Source organism: Calypte anna, chromosome 3 (assembly GCF_003957555.1).
Source record: "Calypte anna isolate BGI_N300 chromosome 3, bCalAnn1_v1.p, whole genome shotgun sequence".
Lineage (NCBI taxonomy): Eukaryota > Metazoa > Chordata > Aves > Apodiformes > Trochilidae > Calypte > Calypte anna.
Genome location: NC_044246.1, coordinates 1,278,357 through 1,302,641, shown reverse-complemented (window position 1 = coordinate 1,302,641; position 24,285 = coordinate 1,278,357). Strand labels below are relative to the sequence as shown.

The 24,285-nt window shown below is 58.0% G+C and overlaps 1 protein-coding gene across 2 annotated transcripts; it reads left to right on the top strand.

The window, feature by feature from the left end:
- The first annotated feature begins 20,772 nt into the window (after nucleotides 1-20,772).
- On the top strand, nucleotides 20,773-23,734 carry LOC115598158 (forkhead box protein A2-like). 2 transcript variants are annotated; one of them, XM_030448705.1, is made up of 3 exons: nucleotides 20,773-20,856; nucleotides 21,681-21,750; nucleotides 22,377-23,734. In XM_030448705.1, the coding sequence occupies exons 2-3, from the start codon at nucleotides 21,682-21,684 to the stop codon at nucleotides 23,625-23,627; spliced, it is 1,320 nt and encodes a 439-aa protein (XP_030304565.1). In that variant the 5' UTR covers nucleotides 20,773-20,856; nucleotide 21,681; the 3' UTR covers nucleotides 23,628-23,734. The 2 variants fall into 2 exon arrangements, with proteins under 2 accessions (XP_030304565.1, XP_030304564.1); XM_030448704.1 differs by lacking the exon at nucleotides 20,773-20,856 and having other exon boundaries at nucleotides 21,664-21,750.
- Nucleotides 23,735-24,285: the final 551 nt, after the last annotated feature.

Below are 24,285 nucleotides of genomic sequence, written 5' to 3'. Positions count from 1 at the left end.
GTTTTTTGGTTGTTTGGGTTTTGTTTTTTTGTGGGTGTGGGTTGTGGTTTTTTGAGTTAATTAAAATTAATTAAAAATTAATTTAAAAATTAATTTTTTTTTTTAAATTTTAATTTTTATTTTCCAGGATCTGCCACAATGGGTTTGTCCTCAGGTGGGCAAAGAAGAGGTCAGAGAGCCTGTGGGTGCTGGGTTCTCATTAACACCTCAACGAGGGCTCCCCAGGTGGGGGCTGTCAGGCTAGGAAAGAAACAATAAAACCCAAACCAGACCTTAAAAAAAAAAATTAACTTCAAGGGTGTGAAGGGCCCCTCCCTGGGAGGTGCAGGTGGGTGCTGGGAGAGGCTCCGGGGTCTTTGAGGGGGCAGGAAGCTGGAGAGTACAAACTTCTTGCTGGTGGAGATCCCAGGTACCCGGGCTCCTGGGGAGCTGCTCAGGGCTGGCACATCCCAACTGGGATGGGGATGGGACACGGGGGGTGCTGCGGGGAAAAGCTGCTGGGGGCTGCTGGGGGCTGCTGGAGGCTGCTGGAGGCTGCTGGAGGCTGCTGGGGGCTGCTGGGGACTGCTGGGAGCTACTGGAGGCTGCTGGGAGCTGCTGGGGGCTGCTGGGGGCTGCTGGGAGCTGCTGGGAGCTGCTGGGAGCTGCTGGGAGCTACTGGGGGCTGCTGGGGGCTGCTGGGGGCTACTGGGAGCTACTGGGAGCTACTGGGGGCTACTGGGGGCTACTGGGAGCTACTGGGAGCTACTGGGGGCTGTGGGGGCTACGGGGGAAAGCTGCCGAGGGCTGCTGGGGAAAGAAAGATGCTGGGGGCTCTGGGGGCTGCTGGGGACCGCTGGGAGCTGCTGGGGAAAGATGCTGGGGGCTCTGGGGCAAAGATGCTGGGAGCTGCTGGGGGCTATGGGGAAAAGCTGCTGGGGCTGTGGGGGAAAGATTCTGGGGGCTGCTGGGAGCTGCTGGGAGCTGCTGGGGGCTGTGGGGGAAAGATACTGGGGGCTGTGGGGGCTGCTGGGGACCGCTGGGAGCTGCTGGGGGCTGTGGGGGAAAGATGCTGGGGGCTGCTGGGGACTGCTGGGGAAAGATGCTGGGGGCTGTGGGGGCTATGGGGAAAAGCTGCTGGGGGCTGTGGGGGCTGTGGTGCAGTTTCAGGGCTGGTTCGTTCCCTGCCCCACAGCTCTGTCCGGGCTGTCAGTCCCGGCCCGGTCCCGGCGCTCTGTGGCCCAGCAATCCCGTTTTTGGGAACCGATGGTTTTTTAGGAGCCGATGGGGAAGCGGTTCCGATGCGGCTCCTGCCCCGCCTGCTGCGGGTTTGGAGGTTCGGTCCCGCACCTGCCCCTGGCTGTGCCCCATTGCGGGGTGTGAGCCGTGCCGGGGGTGGCAGGGGGGGTCTGGCAGGGGGGGTCTGGCAGGGATCTCCCATCCTCTTGCCTGGCTGGGGGGGAAGGTGCTGCCTGGGCACGGGGATTCGCTGCCAAACGCTGCCCGGCTCCTGCTCCCAACCCAGCGGGGCTCCCGCTGCCCCCTGGCTCTGTCCCCAGGGGGTGACAACCAGCGGGGGGGGCACTGGAGATTGGCACCGGCAGTTTGCGAAGTGAGATCGTTTGCAAAACGAACGGGGGGCTGCGGTGCTGCTCCCCCCCCCCTCCGGCAGCCCCCAGGTACCAGGTGGCTTCGGATGGAGCTTTTTTGGGTTTTTGTGTTTTTGGGGTTTTTTTTGGGTTTTTTTGTTTGGTTGGTTGTTTTTTGTGGGTTTTTTGTTTTGTTTTTTTATGGTTTTTTGGGGGGGATTTTTTTGGGGTTTTTTGGGTTTTTTGTTTTGGGTTTTTTTTTGTTTTGGGTTAAAATTTTGGGTTTGGGGGTTTTTGGGGGTTTTTTTGGTGTTTTTTTATGGTTTTTTGGTTTGTTTTTTTGGGGGAGGAGTTTTTTTGTTGTTTTTGTTAGTTTGTTTGGTTGGGGTTTTTTTTTTTGTTTTTTTCCCCAGTTTTGGGATACTCTGTCACCTCCTGGGGACGTCCTGAACCACGGCCAGGTCTGGGGTCTTCCTGCGGGGAAGCACAAAGGGCACACACAGGGATGTGACCCCCACTCCCCCCCCGGGGCAGCTGTGCCTGGGTTTGGGGTGGGTGTGTGTGGGGTGTCTGCCCGCTCTGCATCCTTTCTGTCTGCCTCGGATTGTCCCTCTGTCTGTCTGTCCCTCTGTCCCCAGGCTGGTGGAGCACCCAGGCAGCTCTGGGTGATGGAGTCGGATTTATCCAACCTATTTCTGGGAATTTTTGGCGGAGTTGTTCCACCCCCATCCATCCATCCATCCATCCATCCATCCATCCATCCATCCATCTCCCCCCCCTTTTCCCTGCCTGCTCCTTCCCCTGCCTGCAGAGCCCCAGCTGTGAATCTCTGCTGCCCTCTCCTGTCCGTGCTGCCGGGATTTGGGGGGCATTGAGGGGTTTCCAGCAGCTAACTGGATCCCTAGGGAGCATTCCAGAGAGAATTACCCACCTGCCATCAGCACAGTTATTAATGGGGGGAGGGATGGGGTTGTCTTAGGGTCTGGCACCCCACAGCCCCTGGGAGCTGCAGGGCAAGGCCTTGGCATCTTCCAGTTCTTTTATTTTTTTTTTTTTTTTATTATTATTTGAGGGGTTTTTAACATTGCTGCCAACCTCAGGAAGTGGAAGGGAAGTCAGGAAGTCATTTCCAGCAGAGAAAAATGATGGTTTGAGCAGCAGCAGCAGCACAGGACCCTTCCAAAACGCCCGACGAGCAGGTGGCAACACATTTTAAAACTTCTTTTCCCATCCCCTCCTAAAATCCCACGTTGATGGGAGGTGTGGTGACAGCACAGCTCTGCTTAGGAGAGGTTTCTGGGCTGTGTTTGGAGCTGTGCAGCTCCCAGCCAGGACCCTCGGGCACCTCCAGAGCTTTGCTTTCCCAGGAACCTCAGACTGAGGCTCCCCGAGCTCCCACCCTTCCTAACAATGGAGTTTTTGCCACCTGGTGATGGGGGGGGGAGAACCCAAACCTAACAAGTTCTCAGGAAAGCAACTGGTTTTTTGGCAGAGGAAGGTGTTGAGGGAAAGAAAGTCCATGTGGTTTAAAAGGCACCTTGCTGCTGGGGAAGGGATTCAACCTGTGCCCCCCCTTAGCAAGTGTAGGAGGGGGAGACTTCCTTGCACCCCCTGCGTGGATGAAGTTGATACAGAAGGTGGGTGACACCTTAGGGAAGGTTTTGCTGCTGTTTGCTCCCTGGAATATCTGGATTCTCTGCAAATACCTGAGAATTTCCCTCTCCCCTCTCTCCCTGCTGGTAGGCACAGCCGGAGATGGGGGCCCTGTGTCCCCCCCTCGATGCCAGGCAGGATCTGGGCTGTGCAGGGATTTGTTTACCCATCCTGGGGAACCACAGTGGTGTTATTCTTATTCCTGCCCTGGCTGCTGGCCCGGCAGCTCCTGGGCCCTGGCAGACACTGCTGCATTTCACAGCCCCACTCAATGCCCCTGTGTCCGCCCCTCCAAACATCCCGCACCTCCACAGCCCCCCGGGGATGGGGAAGCCACCAGCACGGGGGTGCAGGGGGTGGGGGACACCCCCGGGGTCGCAAGGCTGTCCCCAAACCCCTCTCATCCGAGACCACCACCCCACCGCTACCTCGGTGAGGAGGAGGAAGAGGAGGAGGAAGAGGAGGGGGGACGTGGTGGCCAGTCTGGGCTGGGGTGGTGGCCAAGGTACACAGGCCACGTCTCGCAGTGAACCCCAGCCAGAGCTGACCCAGCCTTGCTCCAGCCCAATGCCTCTCACCTCCTCCCCCAGCCCAGCAGACGTGGCAGGGGCTGTGGGATGCACAGCTTGGCTCTGGGGGGTGCCCCCCGTGGGACCCCTCTTGCCCTCCCCCAAGGCCTGGTCACTGAACCCTTCTGGTTTGGGGTTACCAAACCCAACCAGTGACCTCTGCCAACTGGGGTCCATGGGGACAGCCCCACACTGGGAGGGTATCCCAGGGGAAGTGGGGGATTCCCCCACTCCGGAAAGCTTTAGGTCTCAGCTCCACGGGGTGCTGAGACATCTCAGATCAACAGTAACTTTGGAAGGGTTGGACCAGCTGCTCCTTGGGGTCCCTTCCCACCTGACACTGTCAGCAGAGCACATCCCTGGGGTGTTGAGTTCAGCCCCTGCCCCTACCTGGGAGTGGGGTTTTTGCTTGCTGGGACCCAAACCCTGGCTTTGTTGGCTCTGATCTCCAGGTGGGTCCATGGGCTGCTGGTGTTTCTCTGGGGTCAGTGGTGAGATTGTGTGCAGCCTCAGCAAGTTTCCCAACTCCAGGGGTTCCCTGAGGGTCTTCAGGGTCAGGATGGATGGGCCTTGGGGCAATCTGTCTTTAGGGGTAGGGGGTTGGTCTAGAGGATCTTTAAGGTCCCTTCCAACCCAAACCCATCTGGGACTTATCAGGAAGGAGCCCATAATCCCAGCTCACATAGGACAGGACCATCCTGGGGAGCTGAGGGCGGAGAGAGGAGGAGTTCTCTTGTTGTCTGTTGCCTTTCTGAGGGTTTCACCAGGTTCCTGAGCTCTGGGGGACACCGAGGCAGCCCAGGGGACATCGAGGCAGCCTGGCTGCCACCCAGCCCCGGCCTGTGTGCCACAAACCTGCTTGGAGAAAAATCCCTCCCAGATTTGGAGGGATGAAAGCTGTTTGAAAGGCTGAGCGAGAAGTCTTAATTAATATTTAAACAGCGTGGTGGAATTTGTCTAAATCCTGCTAGATTAAAGGCGGGCATGGGAATGGATGGGCTGGAATTCCTGATGGCAGTGGCAGCAATCCCTGCTGCTGGGAGAGGTGGTGGCCAAGCTCGGGGGCTCCAGAGCCCCCAGGAGCTGGCCCAGAGGCTGCTGTCTGAGGGCTGAGGGGACTTCTGGCTGGGGGTGACATTTGTGCCCTGCATCCTGTGAGCTGGAGAGGGGAATGGGGGAAGCTCCGAGGGTGCTGGTGGTCAGCAAACAGCTCCTTGTGCTGGGTGGAGCTGGAGGGGCTGCTCCTACAGCCTCTGCTCCTGGGGTGAGGGCTCCTCTTTTGGGGATGGAAACGAAAGAGAAGGAGCATTTCCCTTCCTGACACAAAGCGATGAGGATTTCAGGCTGAATTCCTCATTATTCCCCAAGTTTATGTGTGTGTGTGTGTGTGTGTGTGTTCTCTGTCTCCAGCTTCCATTCTCCCAGCCTAGCCAGGGCATTTTTGGGCAGGGCAGAGCTCTGCCATCACACCCCCCCCCCTAAGGTCCCATCACTGTCCCCAAATGAACGCAGCTGCACCTTCCCTGCCCCCTTCCTGCAGAGCTGGAGCCGGGGGTCCTGCAGGGCCAGGCACCCACCCGCTGCTTTTTGCCCTTTGTTTTGATGCTCAGGCCGAAGGACCTTGCCCTCCTCCAGCCTTCCCACCAGCACCGGGACTGGAACCACCCCGGGGAGCTGAGGATCCTCCCGGGCTGCGGGGCTGGGCTGCACATCACCTGCTCCCCCTGCCTGAGGAAACCCCCGCTGCACCTTCCCAGCCTCTGGCACTCCGAGGAAAGCTGCTGCCACCTCAAAACCACTTGCAAATACCTCCTGTTTGCTCACACAAACTCTGCAAAAAACACCCAAGTGTTTTCTTCTGGTTTTTTCTTTTAGTGCCTTCTGTGCTTGCAGCGGGGCTGAGCCCCCCCAGCACCACCCCCCTTGTCTGATTTCAAGCTGGCCACACTTGCAGCACATTTTCACAAGTGATTTTTTTTTTTCTTCCCCTCCCGGGCAAAAACATCCCCTGGGTTTTTTTTCTTTGGTTTGGTTTGGGTTTTTTTCTGTGCTCAGCTCTGGCAGGGGTTGGAGAAGAACCCTCTGTGCTGTTTGAGATGCTGCAAGCAAGGCTGGAGTGAGCATCCTACTCTTTATTTTTGGGGGGGATACATGTCCATCCCCCATCCCACTCACTTTTCGGGGGGGGGGGGGATGTGTGTCCATGCCCCATTCCTGGTGCCATCCTGCAGGGAGCCAGGGAAGGTGCTCCAGCCCCCAGGAGGTTCCAGCTTGGGGCTGCTGACTCGTGGGCTTTGCTTACTGTGTGCACAGCTGGAAGGGAAAAAAAAAACCCAACCCCAAACCAACCCCCTGGTCGAGGCGTGCAGCCACTGCCCTACCTGAGGAAATGTTTTTTCCTGCCTGGAGCAGGGGCTGGCAGCTGGGCAGGCAGAAAGAAGCCTTGCAGCTCGGTGGTGTTTGCTCAAGCAAACATCTGCGGCAGCCTCGGGTGTTCCTGGCTCTCCTGGTCACTTCCCGGCAGCAGGGAGGCAGGGAAGGTGCCTTCCCCCCCTTGTTGGGAAGTCAAGGTGACCTCCAACATCTCCCCAGTGGGGATGCTGTGGTCCAGCAGCACCCGCTGTCCACACAGAGCATCCTCTGCTTGGGGGGGGGGAGGGGGGCAGCACCCAGCATGGTTTTTGCCCCCCTTGTCAAGCCCCACGCTGTGGTTCCTCAGAGCAAAAACTGAGCTGAGACCCCAGGAGGGGAATGGGGAGCAGGAGCAGGGTTGTGTCCCCCTGTGCTGGGCACCCCAACTCCTGGGGTCAGTGTTGGACCCCAAGAAGGAGATGGAGGGTCTGGAGGGTGTCCTGAGGAGGGCACTGGGGCTGGGGAAGGGGCTGGAGAGCAAAGAGAAGTCTGGGGAAGTTGTGAGGAGCAGCTGAGGGCCTGGGGGTGCTGATCCTGGAGCAGAGGAGGCTGAGGGGAGACCTTGGGGCTCTCTGCAACCCCCTGAGAGGAGGTTGGAGCCAGGGGGGGTCGGGCTCTGCTCCCAAGGAACAAGGGATGGGACAAGAGGAACTTTTGGCCTCAAGTCTCTCCAGGGGAGGTTTAGGTTGGAGCCGGGGAACAATTTCTCCCAGGAAAGGGCTGTCCGGGTGCATTTTTGCTTGCCACCTCCAGGAGCAGCAGAGCCCAGGGGAAAAGGGGGGATTTTGAGCCTGGGATCTCTGCAGAGGCTCCAGGCCTCTCCAGACCTGGGTTTCTTTATCTGCAGAGCAATGGGATGCACCTTGGGCCCAGTTATCCCGGTGATGTGTGGTCCTGAGAAGGTTTCCTGGAGGAAAACCACGAAGAAAGGGAAAGAGACCACGGGAATTCACTGTGTTAGAGCAGAGATTTCAGGGGAGGTTGAATTTGCCTCAATCTCCTGAAATTTCAGTGGGATTTGGGAAAGAAACTCTTAGATCCCAGTGAGAGGAGGTTCCACAAGCACTGTGGAGGGTATTCTTTCCCCCTTCTTATCTGTAGATGAACAAATAAAAACAAGGGAGAAGGCAAGAGGCAGGATGATGCAAGGGGCAGGAGGTTGGTATCTCTGGGATGTTATTACAGAGCAGATGACCTGGCACTGAAAGAATTAAAATAATGTCATTCCTGTTTGCTCTGGCTCATTTTTAATACGCCAGTCACCTTGACATTTCTAAAAGAATTTTTCAAGTATGTAAGTTAAAAAAAAAAATAAAATTATGCAACTTGACAAAAGCAAGGGGGGGATAGTCGAGGCTGCTGGAATAAACTGGGAGCTTGGGGTGGTGTGTGAGGTGTGCCTGGCCTGGGGAGGATGCTGGGGTGGGATAAAGAGGGAGGGATAAAGGGGTGAGGGGATGGGGCAGCTTGGGGCTACCCCAGGGCCAGTGCTGGCCAGACTGGGGCTGCTGGGTGCCCCAGCAGTGGGTGCAGCCCCAGCCCAGGGAGGCTTTGGTGGTCCTTAGGGACATGGTTTAGTGATGAGCTCACAGCCTGCCCAAAGGTTGGACTGGGTGATCCTGAAGTTCTCTTCCAACCACAGACATTCTGGGAGTCTGGGATTTTGTGTGTTGCTGCTTTTAAAGGAAATGTTTGGATGCAAAACCAAGCAGCCTTCCCCCAGCACCCTCTGTTCCTCCGGGAGCATGGGATGGGGAGGGGTTCTGAGGACAGCCAGACACCCTCCTTCCCTAGCCCTGGCTGGAGGTGCTGCTCCTGCTGCTGCTGCAGCCCCGGAGCAGATCATTTGCCTGGGTAATTGTATGCTTTGCTGTTAAGTCTATTGATTCTGAAAAGTTAATCAGACAATTTGGAGGTGCTATATCTTAAAAAACATGAAATCCCATTAAACTGATTAAATTAAAACCGAATCCACCTTAAATAACCCCATGCAACTTAAAACTGTTGAAATAGCACATTGTGTTCAAATAAAATTATTTCAGTCAAACAAGGCTGCCAGGAGCTCTGGTGTCACAGGGAGCTCCTCCAGCTCCAGGGATCCCCCCCTGACACCCCTGCTCTGTGCTGGGACAGGCTGAGGGGCTCTCCAGGGTCAGTCCCTGTGGGTGATGCTGGTGAAGATGTGGCCACAGGGGTGGGAGGGATGTGGTGCAGCCTGGAGAACCTTCTCCTTGTGGCTGGGAGGGAGGTGATGCTCAGCAGTGCTTCCTTCCCAGGAATACTGGGTTGTGGGGCTGTGTCTGAGCTGTGGTGTGGTTTTCAGGTGGTTCATGCATTGTGCTGAAACCTGAGAAGCTTCTTGACACTGATCATGGAATGACCTGGGATGGAAGGGAACATCTAAAGGAATGGAGACCAACCAGACCAGGTTACTCAGAGCCCTCTCCAGCACAGCCTTGGATGTTCCCAGGGATGAGGCATCTCCTCATCTCCTCCTGGTAAAAATTGTGCTCCTAGGATCTGGTCTGAACATCCCTGCTTTCAGTCTAAAGCCACCACCCCTTGTGCTGTCCCTGTCAGCCCTGGGTGCTTTGCTGTGTGATGTTTGAAGGGGTGCTGGGTGCTCAGCCTGAGGTGGTGTCTGGGGTCCCCTCGTCCCCTCGGCAGCCAGAAGGACGCTGGATGTGACTCCTTTGCCCTCGGGTCATGCCTGGCACCGGCTCTGGCTCTGACGATGTCAGTGTCGTGATTTAGGCAACACCTACAGCAGAGAGCACGGGGGGGCTGTCAGCTTGGGGGGAGCTCCCATCCTGCTGGAACCCCCATCTTGATGGAACCCCCATCCTGATGGAGCTCCCATCCTGCTGGAACCCCCATCCTGCTGGAAGCCCCATCCCGATGGAACCCCCATCCTGCTGGAACCCCCATCCTGCTGGAACCCCCATCCCGATGGAACCCCCATCCTTCTGGAGCTCCCATCCTGCTGGAACCCCCATCCTGCTGGAACCCCCATCCCAATGGAACCCCCATCCTGGTGGAACCCCCATCCCTACCACCCTGGGGGCTGCAATCTCTCTGCAGCACCTGACCCCCCCCCAAACCATCTCTCCTCCCAGCATGAGCCACCCAGCTCGGGGAGTTCTGTGGTGTGACAGGGGTGGCAGCGGGAGCTGCTCTCAGCTGTCTGAGGGACAGGAAAAGGTGTTTTGGGTTATTTTATCTGGGGATTGGTGCTGATCGCATCCCTCGGGCAGCGCAGAGCCGCGCTCCGGGCATTGCCGGGCCGGGCCGGGCAGAGCGGGGCTGGTGTCGGGGGGCAGATCAGTGGCGGATTGCTCAGCCTGTTCCCTTCCAAATTTGATTATTCCCCCCCTTCCCCAGTTCTACCAACTCTCCTCCTTGAAGTCCGGCTTGCGAGCCGGGCTGGATGTGTTTGTAAAGAGAGAGCGAGCTCCTTTTGTGCTTTCCAGGCAGCGATAATCACACCCCCGGGGGACACACAGGGGACACATCAGCTCCCTGCACCCCTCCCGAGGAGAATTCTGCTCCTGAAGGGCTTCTCCTGCGTCCCCCTCTAGCTGGCCTGCAGGTTTTTTGGGAAGCCGACCCAAAGAAATGTTTTTCCCAGTGGGATGGGCACCAACACACCGAGCCCCCCATCCCTGGAAACAAACCGAGGGCGTGGGGATGTTATCTGGGAGGGGGTGTTGATGGCTGAGGGTGCTGCTGCCTCCCGGGGCACATGCTCGCTCACGTTTATTTACCCACAGAGTCACCAAAAGCTGGGAAAAGGCTTTCTAGAGGCTTTTCCATTGGCAAGCTGCATCCTGCCCCCAGTATACACCATGGAGAGGTGGCTTGGCAGCATGTGTAGGCAGGTCGGGGGGGGGGGAAGGACCCAGGGGGCTTTAATATTTGGGGGGCATTGAGCAGGCAGCATGGGGCAGGGCTGCAGGTGCCTTTCTGCCTTTTCTCTTCTCTCCAGGCCCTGTGTGATGCTTCTGCCCGAGCAGAACACATCCGATTCCTGAACCTTCCTCTGAACCCCCCCGTCAATCCCGAGTGCCACTGTTTGCCTGCGCTGCCCCCGGAGAAGCGGGCAGGGGGGTGGCAGGCTGCTAAATTCCCAGCCCTGACCCCTTGCAGAGCTGCCAGGCTGCTTTATCTCCCCCCGCAGCACCCCCGACAAAGGATGCTCCTCCAGCCGCTGCCGTTTTTCACCGCCTCGTTCACGGCTGCGAGCTGTCAGCGGGGAATAAATCCCGAGTGTGTGTGTGTCCTGCCCACCAGCAGCGGGGAACCTTCCTCCCAAGGCTGCCGGGTGGGTGCCAGCAGCGAAGCCCCCCCCGGGTTGGGCATAATCCCCCGGCAGAGTGAGAGGAGGGAGGGCACATCCCCCCCCGCAGGGAGCAGCCCATTAACATCTGTATGTGGGAGGAGCAGCGGGGGGCTGGGGGGGCTTCCTGAATCCACATCCCTCCCAGGTGCTGTTTGCCCACCCCAGAGGCAGGGCTCGGAGGCAGCTGTGTCCCCCTCCCCCGGGTCAGGAAGCGGCAGCCTCATCCTCTTCCTCCTGCGGGGGGGGGGGGGGGCTCTGCATCACAAGGCCCGGGGGTGGGGGGGATTGCCTCGGCTCGGGGGTGGGGGGGATGCTGTGTTTGCCGGGGTCCCCGGGAAGCTGATGAGGTGCTAATGTAAGGGCTGCCGGGAGCCTTTTGAGCCTGTGAACCCCCGGCTTGATGGCAAACACCCCCCCTGAGAGTGCAGCTGGGGTGGGGGGGTGGCAGGCAGGGGGAAAAAAAAAAAATCTCATTTTGCGGTGGGAAAAACCTAAAGAGCCGGGGGGCAAGGCCGGGGGGTGAGGGAGGGAAGCGGGGATGCTGCCAGCCCGGGGGGTGGTGGGGAAATGGCTTCTGTGGATTGGGAAGGCTGGGCTGGAAGTGGGTCTTTTGTGATGGAGAGAGTGGGGTCAGTGAAAGTAGTGTGCTGGGGTGAAAGTGGTGATGCTGGTGCCCTGCGGCAGGGGAGGGGGAGCTGGGGGGGCTTGGCCTGGAGGAACAGGCAGGGTGGGCATGGGCACTGTGCTGCCTGTGCTGGGCATGGAGGGTTGGGTGGGGGGATGGAGATGGGTGGGTGCTCAGGTGGATGGAGGTGTTTGGATGAGCAGGGGTGCTCAGGATGAAGATGTTTGGGTGGACAGGGGTGCTCAGTGACAAAGGACTAAGAATAAATGACACCATTTTCTTGCCTTTCCTGATTCAGAAACCAAGTGTGTGCCATGGGGCACCTTTTGGCATCAAGGCCAAGGTGTGACACATCCAGATGCCCATTCCCATCACCCTCATGCCTCAAAACATCCCCAAAGTCCAGACCTGGAGGCAGACACCACGGGCTTCATCCAGGAGCTGCGGTGGAGCAAGAGGTGCAGGATCTGCAGAGATAAGGACCAGTCCTGCTGTCTGCACCAGGAGCCACCACTGATGAGGTGTGTACTGGTCCCTGTCCCCTCCTGAGTGGATTTAAGTGCCAGGGGAGACCTCGGGGAGGTCTGGGCTCCTGTGCAGAGATTGAATTAGCGGGGATGGAGCCGGGGAGGCTGGTGCTGCAGGAGATAAGGAATGTCCTCTGCTCCCTTCCCGCACGGGGCTGGGGCTGGGTGGGACCGGGTGGCTGCATATCCCCAGGGAATGGGTGTCCTCAGCTCGGGAAGTGAAGAGGAAGCAGCCTGTGAGCAGGTCCAGCCCCCAAACCATCACCAAGGCGGCTTCTTGGGCCCAGCTGGATGAGTTTGGGGAGGGTGTGCTCCTTCCTGCAGCTCTGCAGCTGCAGAGGTTGGGAGGGGAATGCCCACAAATGCCTCAGACACCTTGGCTTTTTCTTCCCTTTTCCTTTACCCTCCAGATCCCTTTTCACTTTACCATCTCTCCTCTTTACCATCTCCCTTTTCCTTTATTTTTCACACCATTTTTTTCCCCCCAGGCTGCAATCTGCTGCTAAGCCATGCAAACAACCCCCAAAGCACAGCTCAGTGGCAGTGGGGGATGCTCAGGTGCCTTTAGAACCACCCCCCAGGACAACTCGTTGCCTGCTCCCTGCCCCGAGTGCCAGCCAAACCCTGCCAGCCCAGTGCCCACCAAAATCCCCAGTGGCCACCGAAATTCCCCCCTGGCTAGCACCTGAGGGCTAGGGGGGCACCGCCTCTGCCCCACGGATGGAAATAGCAGCAGCTCTGTTGATTTTACAGCCACAGCCCTGACTGTACCAGGCTGCTGGTGCTGCCTGCAGCTGTGGATTTGGGCTCTGTTTGTTTGTTTTTAACAAACCTCTCTATTTTTTCCCCCCCTGCGTGCGGCCCATCAGCTCCTCAAGGTTGGGGTTCACCCTGAGGGATTGGGGATGCTCACCAGTTCCTCTCATCTCCTTTTAATTTTTTTTTTTTTCCCTAAAAAAGACCAAAACAACAAACCACACCAAAATCCCAGAAGCATAAAAGACCTTTGTCTGAATCCCCCGTGGCAGAGCAGCAGCCGAGGATGATGGCAGCCCCGGAGCTGGGTGCCCCCCCAGCAGCACCCCAGTAGCAGCAGGAGGGTGATGCCTCCCCAGGCCAGCCCCGGCAGGAATGTTTGCTGTCACCACAGCCTGCGGGCAAGGAAATATTTTCCAAGGCAAAAAAGGCCTCCCAGTGTATTTGGCGCTGACGGCTTCCAGCAAGCCCTCTGTAGCCGTCTTGTTCTGCCGCCGCCGGGACACCTACCCGGAGGAAGAGAGGAGGCGAAGGTGGGAGAGCTTTAAAAAGCTCTGGTTAAGTTTGTTCCACCCTGACCGTGCCTCCCCCCCCTCCCCGACAACGAGGAGGTTGGAGGCTGCAAAACCCCCCGGGAGGGTGGTGGTGTTTGGGGTGGGGGTAGAGGGTTCCCCAGGTGCTGGGGATGCTCTTGGTCACCCCAGGGAGGAGGAGGAGGAGGAGGGTGCTGGGGGGGATGCGAAGGGATGTCCCAGCTCCTTCCCAGGCTGTGACCTACATTCCCAGCTCGCTCTGCTCATTGAAACCCAGTGGTGATGACGGTATTACAGGTTGGGCTCGAAGTATGTGCCTCCAGGTCTTTACTCTGGCACTGAAACAAAACCTACTCAGAAAGCGGTGAAAAAAATAGACCCCGGCTTGTGAATGCAGTTGATTGGAAGTTTTTCCAGCAGAAAGTGCTTGTCTGACCCGTGTAAAATCGTTCCTGGGGCGTGTGTTGATCTGGGCAGTGTTTCCTCTGAAAAAAAAAAAAAAAAAAAAAAAAGAAAAAAAAAACGAAAAAAGAAAAAAGAGGAAAAAAAGAAAAAAAGAGATCAGAAGGGAGGTGGGGAAGAAATATTTGGAGAGAGCCAGAGCCACTGCCTTCAGCAGAGCTTTTCCATCCCGGCTGCAGGAATGGCTCTCCCTTGGAAACACACTTTATATAGCAGGCTAAAAGCAATTTATTTAGCAGGCTAAAAGCAATTTATTTAGCAGGCTAAAAGCAATTTATTTAGCAGGCTAAGAGCTTCAGCCTTAGCTGCCCCCTCCTGCCACATCTTGCCCTCAGAGGGGGCAAAACCCAGCGGGGGGCTTGGCTGGGGGGATGCTCCTGCTGCCTCCCCCTCCAGCAACACCAAGTTTACCTCCAGGTGGGAGATGCTGGCTTAGTTTTATGGGGGAAAAGGGTCTTATCAGGCCTGAGGAGCCATCCCCTGGGACAAGCCCTGGTGGGCATCCCCCTGGGTCAGCCTGTCCTGTCCTGTCCTGCCTGGGACCCCCAGCTCTGGGGCTGCCCCTGCCCTGACCCACCCCATGTCCTGCCACCCCCTTTGTAGCCTGGGAGCAGGTGCTCAAAGCTTGTCCTGGAGTCCTGGTGGGTCTTTGCATGGGGAAGATGTATTTTATTTTTTTCCCAAGCAGGAGAAAGGCTTCCTCAGCCAGGGGAATGTTTGCTTGGCAAAACCTGAGCCGCTCAGGCAGGCAAAGCTCCCCCGGCTCTGCAGGGCAGGCAGGTGGGGATGAATTATTTTCTTTGCCTGGAAATGAGTGGGGTGGAATTAAAATCTCATTGCAGGTGGCAGCAGCCCATGGTCCTGGTGATGGATGCTGCTGGCCCAGGCGTTTGCCCCCGAGATGGGGTGTCCAGCCCAGGATGAAAACATCAGTGTGAGCTGGGCCCCAGGGGACTCCCGGCTGATGGCACAGAAATGGGCTTGTGCACCCTGAGCCCCAGCAGATTTATGGGGTGATCCTGGGCTGCTATTAGTGGTAAAGCAACCGCAGACTCACAGACAGGGTTTGAGTCCCAAGCAAGCTCTGGTGTGTTGGTTTGTTGGGGTTTTTTTCATTTTTCTTTTTTTTCAGAGCATCCACCTCCCATCTCCGCCGCGTTTTGCCGGTGGCTTTGCCAGGGACACCTCGTTCCCGGCTGTGTGTGGGGCACCCGGGGAGATGGGGTCCCCTGGGAGCCGTGGGGGTGATGCAGAAAAGATAGGGGGGGGGTGTGACCCAGGAGCTGGGAGCAAAACCTGCTCCGAAATGGAGCCCTCGGCGCTGGCCCGGCGGTCGGGCTCTGCTATTTATACCCGCTGAGCTCGAGAGGAGCCTTGCAGTATAAATGAAGCTATTTTAAAGGTCTTGGCCAGGTATAACTGGTTTAAACAAGGCCGGTAATGACTCAGAGGGCTATAAATGTCCGTCAGAGTCCACAGAGGAGCTGCCGGGGATTGATCTCCCGGGCAAGCAGCTTCCTGGTGCCATGCGAGAGCCTCTGCATCAGCCCGTCCCTGAGCTCCCACCCCAGCCCCCCCCAGACCCTCCCCCCAGCATCCCTTCCAGCTCCCTTCATCCCCAACCCCCCATCAGCATCCCTTCCATCTTCCTTTATCCCCAGCTCCCTCCCAGCATCCCTTCCAGCTCCCTTCATCCCCAGCCCCCCCTCAGCATCCCTTCCATCTCCCCTCATCCCCAGGCCCCCCCAGCACCCCTTCCATTTTCCTTCATCCCCAGCTCCCTCCCAGCATCCCTTCCAGCTCCCTTCATCCCCAGCCCCCCCTCAGCATCCCTTCCATCTCCCCTCATCCCCAGCCTGAAGGGGTCTGGTGTTTGGTGCCACGATTTGGGATGTGGTCCCCATGACCCCCTTTCCAGCTCGATGCTGGCAGCTCCAGCCAGGCTGGGGGATAAGGGGATGCTCCAAGCCCTGCTCTGGGTGGTCACATCTCTCTGGGGTTTATGGGTTGTTTGAAGTCTCTTGTAACTGGGTCCATGTTTGAGGTGCTGGGGGTGATGCACTGGACCATCTGGGGCTCCAGAGGGTTTGGTTTATGTGTTCAGTAGTGAAATTCTCTGCATCCCTCCTCCCCCAGGGACTGAAGCAGCTTCAGACCAGGCCAGGCTGGAAGGGTTCCAGCAGAAAGGGGGTTTGGTAGGAAATAACAGGGCTTTTTTTTTTAAGCAGAGGGTTTTCTTGGGTTTTCTTTCCTCTATTCAATTTTTCTGTTTGCTTTCTTATTGTAAAACCAAAGACATTTCAGTTTTCAGCAACTGATAATTAAACGTTTTAAAAAAAATATATATTTCCCCAGAGTGAAACCAAAACCTGAATACTCTTCTCATCCAGGTAGAGCTTCCCCTGCCTGCCAGGGCCTTTGGGGACAAAGCTGAGGAAAACACCCATGGCAGGACTTCCCTGGGAGGTGAGGATGACTTTTCTCTTGCCTTCCTTTTCCTCCCTTCCTTTCTCCCATCACTCCCACCCCCCTCAGCACCCCTCTCAGCAGGAGCAGCTCAGCAGGATGACTCCCTTGGCTCTGGGTTTCTCACCCCGGACATCATCCCAGATGCCAGCACATCTTGTTTACCCACTGCAATGTTCTGGTGCAGGAAACCAGCTCCGAGGTGTCACGTGGGCCCCGGTAAACACCCAGCAGATGCACTCTGTTTATTTTGCTCCACAGCCTTTCCAGAAGGCCCCATCCTGCTGGTGGGCTTCTCCAAGAGGCCTTTTGCCCATCCCCACGTCCTGCATGGTGTCAGCTGCCAGCACCCAGCCGTGGCTCGGCAGAGCTGGGGTCCCAGCAGGACCCATCCCACCAGCCCTGGGTGCTGTGGACCAGCCAGGTCCTACCCATGGGCAGATGCTCTCCGGTTTCCCAAGTGTCCCCTGGGAGCTGGTTGTCCCCATTGGTGCTGGTGCCAGCATCCCGGTGAGCCAGGGGACCTCCCCCAGCCCTGAGGGACACAATAATGAGACTTTGTTCTTCCCCCCAGGTCACGTTCTTCAGGCACTTCCAAGGGTTTTATTTTCCCTTGCGGTGCCAACCACTGATGGCAGCAGCTCCCTGCCTTCCCTGGCAAGTTGAATAATTACAGAGTGGGGATGAAGGTTAAAATAGCACCTGGAGGGCTGAATATCCCCAAAATAGCCATGCCAGCCATGTCCCAACTGAGCAGATCCTTGGGATGAAGTGAGTTTGTCTGTGATGGAGCCCCTTGGAGATCTCCTCCCAGCATGGAAAAAAGAGAGAGCTCCCTGGGCTCTGGATCAGACACAATTACAGAAATTTTTTGCATGCTCCTGACTCTTCCTTTGTTAGATCTGTTAAAGCCTTGGGAAATATTTCCACAAGTTAAGCAGCCCCATTAAAGGCTGAATCTATTAGAAGAGTCTTGGCTATTGAAGTTCTTCAAACAGTGAAGTCAGTGCTCCCCGGGGTCACTGTGGGGCTTCCTGGCAGTGCTGCAGCTGGGTGGGAACACCAGGGACAGGGACACATCCCTCCCACCTGGGGTGTCCCATCTGCCACGTGTTCTGCATCAGCACCAGGACAGAGTTCCTGGGATCCTCACGGGATGGCCTGGGTTGGAAGGGACCTTAGAGATCACCTACACCAACCTCCCTCTCACCTACACCAACCTCCCTCTCACCTACACCAACCTCCCTCTCATCTGGACGAGGCTGCTGAAAGCCTCAGCCAACCTGGCCCTGCCCTGCCCTGCAGGAGTTATGGAAAACTGGGAAACATCTTCTGGAGCAGGACCCTGGACCATCTTTCCAAACATTACCTTGAGATCAGGCAGTGCTGGAGAGCTGGGATCTTTTCCAGCTCTGCCCCCGGGTGCTGAGATGTTCAAGCCCTCCCCAGATTATTTCCCCATCCTCCTCATCCTCCTCCTCCCCTTGCTCTGCTGCTTGGAGTGGAAGCTCTGGGGCTGCTCCCAGCCCAGCAGAGCCCCTGCCCTCACCCACAGCCCCTTCCAGGGATCCCTTCCAGCAGCTTGGGGTCTTTCCAGGGAAAAGCCTGGATGAATCCCAGCAGGAATTGCAGTGGCACTGCACGAGCCCCGGGTGCCCGTCTCAACAGACAAATCCCTAACAAGATTTTTGTTTTCCCAGGATAAATCCCTAATTAACAAGATCTGTAGCCACAGGGGTGCCTTGCTCCTCTTGTCATGGAAAAGCCTCTCTTCCTGGGGGCAACAAGGGGTCTGTCACTCAGGAGAGCCCCTTCCTCAACTCGAGGGGGTGAAAGGGAAGCCCAGGCAGTGATTTCAGAACAGCAGCACAAGAGGGAGAGTTCACGAGGCTGTACTCATGATGATAATTGTGTGAATGTATTAATGAGGATAATTATCAGGAGAAAGGAGATCACTTCCTCTTTGTGGTGGAGAACAAGGTGAGGGGCTCTTTGTTTATTTAATTTATTATTATTTTCTTTGGCAGGAACCAGCCTGGTTATGGGGTGTGGGGGCACAGGGTGGGGTGAATACCACAGCCCCTGACTGTGGCTACCTGCCCACCCTCCCACTTGCCACCACAGCCCAGCCACGGGCCTTGGCTCAGGAGCATCCCCCTCCTCCAGTGTCCCCCTGCCCCTGGGAGGAGGCAGAGGTGGCTCCTGGAGTCATGGCTGCTGATGCAAATCAGAATGCCATTAGAAAAATTAAATTGAAAATAAATACGAGTTAAATATTAAAGGGAAGAAGTAATTTTTAAAGGGCTGGTGTTTTCCTCAGTCACCCAGCCAGGTGTGTTTAAATAAGATGCTGATGGGGAGTTTCAATTTTTATCATCCCAGGTATTTAAAAACAAAAGTTTCATATAAAGCAAGCAGCTGTATTCCTCTGTTCTCCTAAGAGACATCAAATTCATCAGGTTTCTGCAAACTGGCAGTGTGGCAGAAAGAGAAGAGAAGGAGATGGTGGCTGCAGGCCTGGGGTTCTTGCCAGGAGCTGAGATGCCCATTGCTGGTCCCACACCCAGCCACCTCCCTGTCCCCGTGGTGCAGGGACAGAGCCCGGGGCTGAGCAGGAGGATGCAGCTCAGCACCACATCCCTGGGATGTGTGTGGGGATGGAGACCAGGAGGGTCACCAACCACCATTCCTTGTGACACAGGGAATGTGCAGAGAGTGCCTGGAGGAGCTTCCTTGGCTGCCTGTTTGGGATGAGAAGCTCTCATGGAAAATCCTTCATGTCCTGGGCAGGGCAAGAGGCTCATGTCATGGGACAGACAGTAAGGGTTCCCCACAGGCAGACCAAGAAGGAAAAACTGGGTTCAAACATTTGGGTTTGAACTTTGGGTTGAATTTTGGGCTGAAGCAACAACTGTAGGACCCTCCTCTGTAGCTGAGGGGTGGTCAAAACCCAAATGAAGAGAAGTCCTGTGAGAGCAACTTCTGTCCATGCACGGGGAGGTGATGAGGGGTGGGAAAACCTCCTGTAGGACTCCATGTCCTGCTGAGGAAACAAGAGGGTTGATCTTGAAGCCCCTTTCCATCCCCAGTGCAAAGAGAGGAACATCTCTGGGTGTGGGGGACATGCTCAGAGCAGGCTGAGCTCTGCAGGAGAGAGCCCTGAAGGTGGGTGAGCTGATGGCATGGGGAAACTGGGGTGATGGCCTCTCCTCCTCCTGAGGAGCCCTCTGGGCACCTCCTCACCCTACTGAGAACCCCTCCTGCCCCTGGCCCCTTAAGGAAAGGGATAAGGCCAGGACCAAGCCCACCTGGGTGGCTGGAGGCAGCTGTGAGTGGGGGGGTGAGCAGAGAGGACCCTTGAGCTGCTGATCCTTGATGGGTGCCAGAGCCACGTCACTGATTTTGGGGTGTTCTCCAGGATCCCCCTCCCAAGCTTTGTCTTACTCCTAAGGAGCAAAAAACTCCCTGGGGGTACCTGAGAGCAGAGGGTTTGACCTCAGTCAGACCTGGGGTGCACCCCCCACCCCCCAGAACCCCTTTGAGCCCTGACCTGGAGGGTGATTTGGGGGTGAATATAACTCAGGGTAGGGCCCCCCCTTGTCCCCCAAGGGAGAAATTTCTCTTGGTGAGACGAATGTCCCCGAGCTTTTGGGGTGACACACCTGTCCTGGGGGGTGCAGCACCTGCATGGACACCCTCGAGGGTCTCCGGGGTGCCCCCCCCTCCACTGTCACCCACCCCCCCACCCAGCTCCGCGGACCCGGGGACAGCAGGCGACAGAGGGCGCCCCGCCACCGCTTTTAGCGGCGCGACAGAGCTGGGGGGGCCGGGACACCCTGCGGACGGGGGGCACCGCTGACCCCCTGCCTTCTGGGGACACCCTCCATCCCGGGGGGGGCAGCCCCTCTGCGGGCAACACGCAAATCCCCCAAGTCAGTGGATGGGAGGGAGGCGGGCTGCCGCTGTCGCAGCGGCTATCGCGATAGAAGCGCCAGCAGCTGGAGGCAGAGGGGTTGTTTTCGTTGGGCGATGGCTCCTGAGGGTGCTGGAGCCCCGGGGGAAGGGTTTGGGGAGTTTTAGGCTCCCGCCCTCCGAGCCGGAGCCCCGCGGGAGCTGAACCCCTCCTCGGGGCTGGCTTTGTGTTAATATTTAAAGACTATCGCCAGCCTGCGGCGACAGACGGGGGCTTCTCCCCCACCCCGGGAGAAAAATTATATCGATAGCTGGATAAATAAATACATGTACAGACCAACAAATGCATAAACCCGGCGGTTTATGGGGTTTGTTGGTTTTTTGTTGTTTTGTTTGTTGGTTTTTTTTTTTAAGGTGGGGATTTTTGAAGAGGCAAAACCAAACCCCTGGCTCGGTGGAGGCTGCGGGGAAGGGGGGTGGGGGGACAGGGAGGGATGGTGCCGGGGGGGGCCCAGCTCGGGAGGTGTGTGGAGGTGGAGAAACCCCCCCAGCTCCCTCCTGCTCCGTCCCCCTTCGCCCGCTGGACCCCGATGTGTCCGATGGGGCGGGCGGGGGACGTGGAGGGGGACGGGTTTGGAGCCGGGTGATTTTTTTTTTGCCATCCGTCCGTCTGTCCTTCAGTCCTTCCTTCCTTCTCCCCACCCCCGCCCACCCCCCTCCTAACCCCCTCCCCCCGCACCTTCCCCGAGCTGCTCCGCGGCTTTTCAGCCGCGCTGCCCCGACGGTGCCCACCGGGACCCCGCACCGGGGGGGGGAGTCCCCGGGCCGCTTCTCCTCCCGCTTCCCCCCACCCCCCCCCGCCCTCCCCTGTTTGTTTTAGTTATGAATTTGTTGTAGGTACCTGAGCCGGAGCCCGGGGAAGAGCCGGAGCGGCAGCTGGGCCCTGCCGATGGGGCAGAGCCGGGGGGCGGCCGGGCAGGGGGCGACCTGAGCCCCGGGGGCTCCGCGGAGCAGAGCAGCCTCGGGGAGAAGAGGTGCGTGGGGTACGGGGGGTGCGGGAGGGGGCACAGCTCCCACCGGGGCTGCGGGAAGGGGCACAGCTCCCACGGGGGGTGTCACAGCTCCCGTTGGGGTGTCAGGGGGTTAAACAGCTCCCGTCGGGGATGCGGGGGGCATCGAGGGGGGGAAGGCATCGGCTCCCGTCGGGGCTGCCCGGGGTGGGGCTATGGGGGTTGATGGAAATGGGGTCCCGCAGGATCCCCCCTGCAAAGTCGGGGGACGCCCGGGGTGAGGGGGGGTGGTGGTGCCGGCGGCCCGGACCCCCCGGGTCGGGCGAAGGGGGTGCGGATAGGTGCGCGGGGGGCCGCGGAGGAGCCGCTCCCGCCTAGGTGTGAGCTGATTATTCAAATGGGCAGCCGAGGACCTGGGGATTGGAGGCTCGCCCGGCCGCTCCGTGCTATATCACTGGGGCACCCACGTCACTGCAGCACTTGTCCTCCTCTTCCTCCTCCTCCTCTTCTTCCTCCCTCCTCCCTCCCTCCTCCTCCTCCTTCCTCCTCCTCCTCCTCCTCCTCCTCCGGCTCCTCCATCGCCTCCGGGCGACTCTTCGCCGCGGAGCGCTGCGAAAACCCACCCAAGGAGCGGGAAAAAAAAATAAACCCAGCCCCAGCGCCACTGGATCCCCCCCCTCCTCTTCCTCCCTCCCTCCTCTTCCTCCTCCTCCAGAGGCTCCGACGGAGGGGAGGGAGGGCTGGGGACTTTTTTTTTTTTTTCTTTTTTTTTTTTTTTTTTTGGGTTGCTCTCTGTCGTCGTTTGTTGTGGCTGTTAAATTTTAAACTGCCATGCACTCCGCTTCCAGTATGCTGGGAGCGGTGAAAATGGAAGGCCATGAGCACACGGACTGGAGCAACTACTACGGGGAGCCCGAGGTAAGGAAAAGAGCCGGGAGAAGCGGGGGGGTGCTCCGCAGACTCCCTCCTCGCCACCCCCGGTCCCGGCCGGGGTCGCCCCCGCCGTGTCAGCCCCGGGATAAAATTAACTTTGGCATCAAATCCCTGCTGGGGGGTTGCCTGCTGCGGGCAGGGTGCGGGTAGGGGATCCCGGGGGGGTGCGGGGCAGCGGTTGTCTAATTTTTTTTTAATCCTTCCTCCCCCCCACCCCCCTTTTCCCCCACAAGTCCCGATATTTTTCTAGTCCGGGCAGGGATGTTCCTTCCCCTTCCTTCAACTCCTCTTTCCAGGACGGCTCCGCCGCTCCTGTTGCCGTCTCGTCTCTTTCTTTAAATAAATATATAGATATATTTGTTTTTCATTAACGAGAAAAACAACCCCCCCCCCAACCCCACCCCGCCCCGGGATTTAACCCTTCCCGCCCCGCGGGGCACGGAGCCCCGGGGCTAGAGAAGCTTTTGCCCCGTGGCGGTCCGGGCTGGGCTGGAGGGTCCCGCGGCCGCTGCGATGTCCCCCCGGGCTGTCCCTGTCCCCAGCGGGGCTGCTCACCTCCTTACCCCCCCCACCCCCAACACCTCCCTCCTCTCTCTCGCTTGCCCCCGCAGAGCTATTCCTCGGTGAGCAACATGAACGCGGGGCTGGGCATGAACAGCATGAACACCTACATGACCATGTCGGCCATGAGCACCACGGCCAACATGACGGCCGCCACCTCCATGAACATGTCCTACGCCAACACGGGCATGAGCCCCTCGCTCACCGGCATGTCCCCGGGCACGGGGGCCATGCCCGGCATGGGCTCAGCCGGGGTGGCGGGGATGGGCGCCCACCTGAGCCCCAGCATGAGCCCCATGGGAGGCCAAGCGGGCTCCATGAACGCCCTGGCCCCCTACACCAACATGAACTCCATGAGTCCCATCTACGGGCAATCCAACCTCAACCGCTCGCGGGACCCCAAGACCTACCGGCGGAGCTACACCCATGCCAAGCCCCCCTACTCCTACATCTCCCTCATCACCATGGCCATCCAGCAGTCACCCAACAAGATGCTGACGCTGAGCGAGATCTACCAGTGGATCATGGACCTCTTCCCCTTCTACCGCCAGAACCAGCAGCGCTGGCAGAACAGCATCCGCCACTCGCTCTCCTTCAACGACTGCTTCCTCAAGGTGCCCCGCTCCCCGGACAAGCCAGGCAAAGGCTCCTTCTGGACCCTGCACCCCGATTCTGGAAACATGTTTGAGAACGGCTGCTACCTGCGCCGCCAGAAGCGCTTCAAGTGCGAGAAGCAGTTGGCCACCAAGGACGGCGGCGGGGCGGGCGGCGGGGGCAAGAAGGGTCCGGGGCAGCCCCCCAGCCAACCCCTGGGGGAAGGCAGCTCCTCGGGGGGCTCGGAGGGCTCGGCCGGTGCTGAATCCCCAGCCAGCGCCTCACCCTGCCAGGACCACAAGCGTGCCCTGGCCGACCTGAAGGGCACCCCGGGGTTGAGCCCCGGAGAGCCGGCGGCCTCGCCGGGCCAGCACCTCCTGGCCCCCCACGCCGGCCTCCCCCACGACGCCCACCTCAAGCCCGAGCACCACTACGCCTTCAACCACCCCTTCTCCATCAACAACCTGATGTCCTCCACCGAGCAGCAGCACCACCACCCTCACCACCACCACCCTCACCACCACCACAAAATGGACCTGAAGGCCTACGAGCAGGTGATGCACTACTCGGGCTACGCCTCGCCCATGCCCGGCAGCCTGGCCATGGGGCCCGTAACGAACAAAAACGGCTTAGAGTCCTCCCCTTTAGCCGGAGAGACTTCTTACTACCAAGGTGTGTATTCCCGGCCCATCATGAACTCCTCCTAAAAGGGCCGAGAGGGGGAAAACCTCCCTGGGGAGAGGGGAGAGCCCCTCACCGTGCCCCCCGCCTGCAGCCCCCCGGCAGAGTGATGGACTATGAACGCTGTCGAGCACGGTACATATAAATATATATATATATATATTTTTTTTTTTTTTTTCCGTTGGCTCCAGATGTTTGCATCCGTTCGGGAAACAGCAGCCGTGTGTCTCGCAAGCGTCTCTGCCCTCCCCAAGGGCTGGCATGTTGCTGTGTTCCCCCCTGTTCGGCCCAAAGCCACTCGGGGGGGGGGGAGGGGGCCTGCGAAAATTCCCTTGGTTTGCCTTGTTTTGGTGGGGAGGGGCGGGTTAGGGGCGAGGGAATGGGGAGAGGGGCGGGGGGGGGATTTCCCTCTGGCTTATTTTATTTTTTTTTTCGTTGTCGTCATCGCCAGGAGGTATAAATATATCTATTTTTTTGTGTGGAAGTGATGGGGAAAAACAAAACAAAACCAAGACGAACGAAACGAAGCCCTCCTTCGCTGTGAAACCCATGCTAGTTTTGAACCCGAGGACCAAAAGTCTTGTAACGTTGTGGAAAAAAAAAAAAAAAAAAAGGGGGTGGGGGGGAGGTGGGGGGGAAGAGGGGAAAAAAAATAATTAAAAAAAAGGAAAAAAACTACGAAAA